We start from the raw sequence: 3,115 nt of genomic DNA on the forward strand, positions 1-3,115 counted from the left end.
GGTGACTAATTTGTACAGTCATATTCATACACTTTCATACCGTCTGCTCACACCCCACTGATGCTTAAGTTTGGACTGTCATGCATACTTTAAAAAAATCATACTTTTTGATACAAATCACATTGCACAAATTCATATGAATTTTCCACCTTGTATAATAATTATGTTTTCTTATATCGGGTAGGTAAATTGCTTAAATTCTACCCTTTGCGTGACTCAATGCTATTCCTTTCAATTCAGTCATATTAAATAATATTTTTCCACATTTTCCACACATTTTTAGGTTCCTGCCAAGACATTTTACAGTGTCCAGCTTGGCTGCCTGAATGGTAAAAGTATAGCCATTTAAAACCAAGTCTTACAACACTTTTGGGAAACACAACCCTGATTCTTTTAACTTTTTTAAATGTATCTACTTAGTGAAGTTGATTCAGTCATATTAAATAACATTTTATCTGACATTTTTGTGTCCATCTTGATACTGTTAATTTTGATGGTTGAATGGTTCAGTAGCCACTGAAACCAAGGTCTTTGGTTCAGTTAAAATGCATAAAAAAATGCAATGCAAGACACTTTGTTCAAGAGCATTTGTCAAATGCAGTTGTAAATATAATCCAAATAGTTTTTTGTTGCAGGTCAAGTTATAAAGAACACTATAATATATGTTATTACCATTGGTATACATATTAACACGTGCTGAAGTCATCTGCCTGTGCTGTGTCTTATCTGATTGTTGTCGTTGGTGAAACCCCTCCTCCTGCCTCCCCCTGAGCGGGGCCCCGAGCCAGCAGCAGCGCCGCAGAGTGTAGTTCACTTGGGCTAGCGAGAGGAATCTAGAGGGGTGCCGCGCGCCTCCAGGACAAGAGCCGCGACAGTAAACTGACTCGGAATGGATACTCACGACACATATTTACATCTCCGTAAGTCGCCGTCTTTCTTCATTTCCCGTTGCTGCTCTTCTGTGTCATATTTGCACAGTTGTCCATGTAGTTTAAATGTGCATGCCGCGAAAGCGTTAAAACAACTTCGCTGATGAACTTCAGACAGATTATAGTCCTATCAGTCCGCGTGCTTTGACACCGGTCAGGTGATCGCGCGGTTTACAGGCATGGTTGGCACTTTAATTGCGTTTATGTAATCGATCGCCCTCAAAGCACGGCTGTCGGATTTGTTATTTATTGCTTTTGAGACGGTTTCCAGCCGGGTATAGCATGTACACTTCAATGAGTATGTGTAGGCTTGTATTTCAACGCAAGCTTTGTATTTGAACGCTTGCAACTTGTTTCTGGAGTGAGTGCGGATGACATGTTATTCTAAGCAAAGTCAAAGACAACTCCAGCAAGTTGTAGTGTTACAGTGTTGAGTTTAAGTCATAAGACTCATAAAGAGTTGCCTATTTGTCACACCTATTTAAATTGCTTGATGCTGTTAATCGAACTAACATGACATTCTGAAGTCAAGTTGTAATGAATTTAATTATTTTGATTAACTGGAATACAATAGATAAGCAGCACATCATTGCACTATACCCTTTGGGAAATCCAATTTAAGATATTTGCTTACAAGCTGGTTGACCAGCTATCCAAAAACATTTTGACCATCTTAAGCTAATATGACCAATTGGTAGCTGGTCCAACATGGTTTACCAGTTTACACCAGCTAATGACCAGCTTGTAACTGTCTTCCATGTTCCACATCTACTAGCTTAAGCTGGATTTTCCTGCAGAGCAAGAATTCAGCCTACTGTACATATGCTTTAGAGGTAATATCAGATGTACCACGTATTGTCCATGAACAATATGTAGGCCTACCAGTACAATGTGTTTTCACTCCTGGTCAGTAGTTTTGTAGTGCAAACACACACAAAAATATTATGTGGTATTAATAAGTAGTGTTAAAGCTGTGAATAGTATAAAGCTGTATTAATGCATGATGCAATAAAAATGGGAACTAACAGTTAATAAATATATGCTTATACTGTAAACATATGATTTATTCATGTGCCACCATGATGCCTGGGTTGCTTTTAGAACCAGACAGACACACTAAGAGTTTTGAACTTTGAACATTAACCAGGTTAACAAGGTTAGATTAATCACAGTTAATCACGTTTTTTTATTTTGTAGTGAACAGCTATACACATTTAATTCCTTTTTAATTACATGCACAGCACACTTTTTATCAGGGTCCTCATCACCCTTTTGGGGTGTATGTATTTATTCCATTAAAATGAAATGATTATTGAGATTACAATTCTTACACAGTAATAATCCTGTGGTGCCTCTACTATAGCTGCTGTAGATAAACGAACTAAAAGAGATGCTGTTTTGGCCCTTAGCTTCTGTTAGCTCCGTGTTCTGGATTTATAGTCATTCTGGGATAATTTAAGTCGGGGGTAAAGTAGACTGGGGCAAGGGTGGAAATCTATTTTGATCTATGGACGCGTTTGTGCCCTGACTGCTTCTTAGAGGACATCCTGCTTTGAAATGTTAGATGTAGACCCTTACATCACAGTAGCGGGGTTGAACTGTGTTCACATGCTTGTCAACACGGGCTAAGAGTCACGTCTTTGACCCTCAAAGTCAGCTGTTATATACACTAACGTTTAGAATTTAGGAGTCGGTAAGATTTTTAAAATATATTTAAAAAATGTTGTTGTGGTTATCAATACTGCATTTATGTGATCAAACATGCAGCAAACAAGCAACAAACCTTTTCTTTTGGAATATTTTAAGATATAATTTATTCCTGTGATGGCAAAGCTGAATTTGCAGCAGCCCTTACTCTAGTCTTCAGAACATTTATTTGATATAGAAATCTTTTGTAACAAAGACTTTACTGTCACTTCTGATCTCCTAGAGTAGACCTTTGAATGGTAATGTAAACATACTGAGGCTGAAGGCTTATTATAGATGAAAGATGATAATAACGTTTAATAAATACAAACCCAATTCCAAAAAAGTTGGGACACTGTACAAATTGTGAATAAAATTTTTTAACCTTTATTGACATATTTTCTTAAAGGTCACATATTTGACACCTTTCTGGAGTTTTATTTTAGGTTTTGATGTCCTTAAGAATATATATTTGCGGTATAAGTACCAAAAACCATCTC

At 37.0% G+C, this 3,115-nt stretch overlaps 1 protein-coding gene across 2 annotated transcripts in view; it reads left to right on the plus strand.

Annotated features, from left to right (window-relative positions):
- Positions 1-714: 714 nt before the first annotated feature.
- Positions 715-3,115, plus strand: part of rxrgb (retinoid X receptor, gamma b) — a 25,265-nt gene continuing 22,864 nt past the window's right edge. Inside the window, exon 1 of one of the 2 annotated variants that reach the window (XM_016238491.1) lies at positions 715-920. Coding sequence is in view for 1 of the 2 variants with exons in the window: in XM_016238490.1 (XP_016093976.1) it covers positions 890-920 (31 nt within the window). In the remaining variant the exon portion in view is untranslated. The remainder of the gene's footprint in view (positions 921-3,115) is intronic. The other variant, XM_016238490.1, reaches the window with a different exon arrangement.

The sequence above is a fragment of the Sinocyclocheilus grahami genome, unplaced genomic scaffold, assembly GCF_001515645.1.
Source record: "Sinocyclocheilus grahami isolate Dianchi unplaced genomic scaffold, SAMN03320097.WGS_v1.1 scaffold540.1, whole genome shotgun sequence".
In the NCBI taxonomy this organism is placed as follows: Eukaryota; Metazoa; Chordata; class Actinopteri; order Cypriniformes; family Cyprinidae; genus Sinocyclocheilus; species Sinocyclocheilus grahami.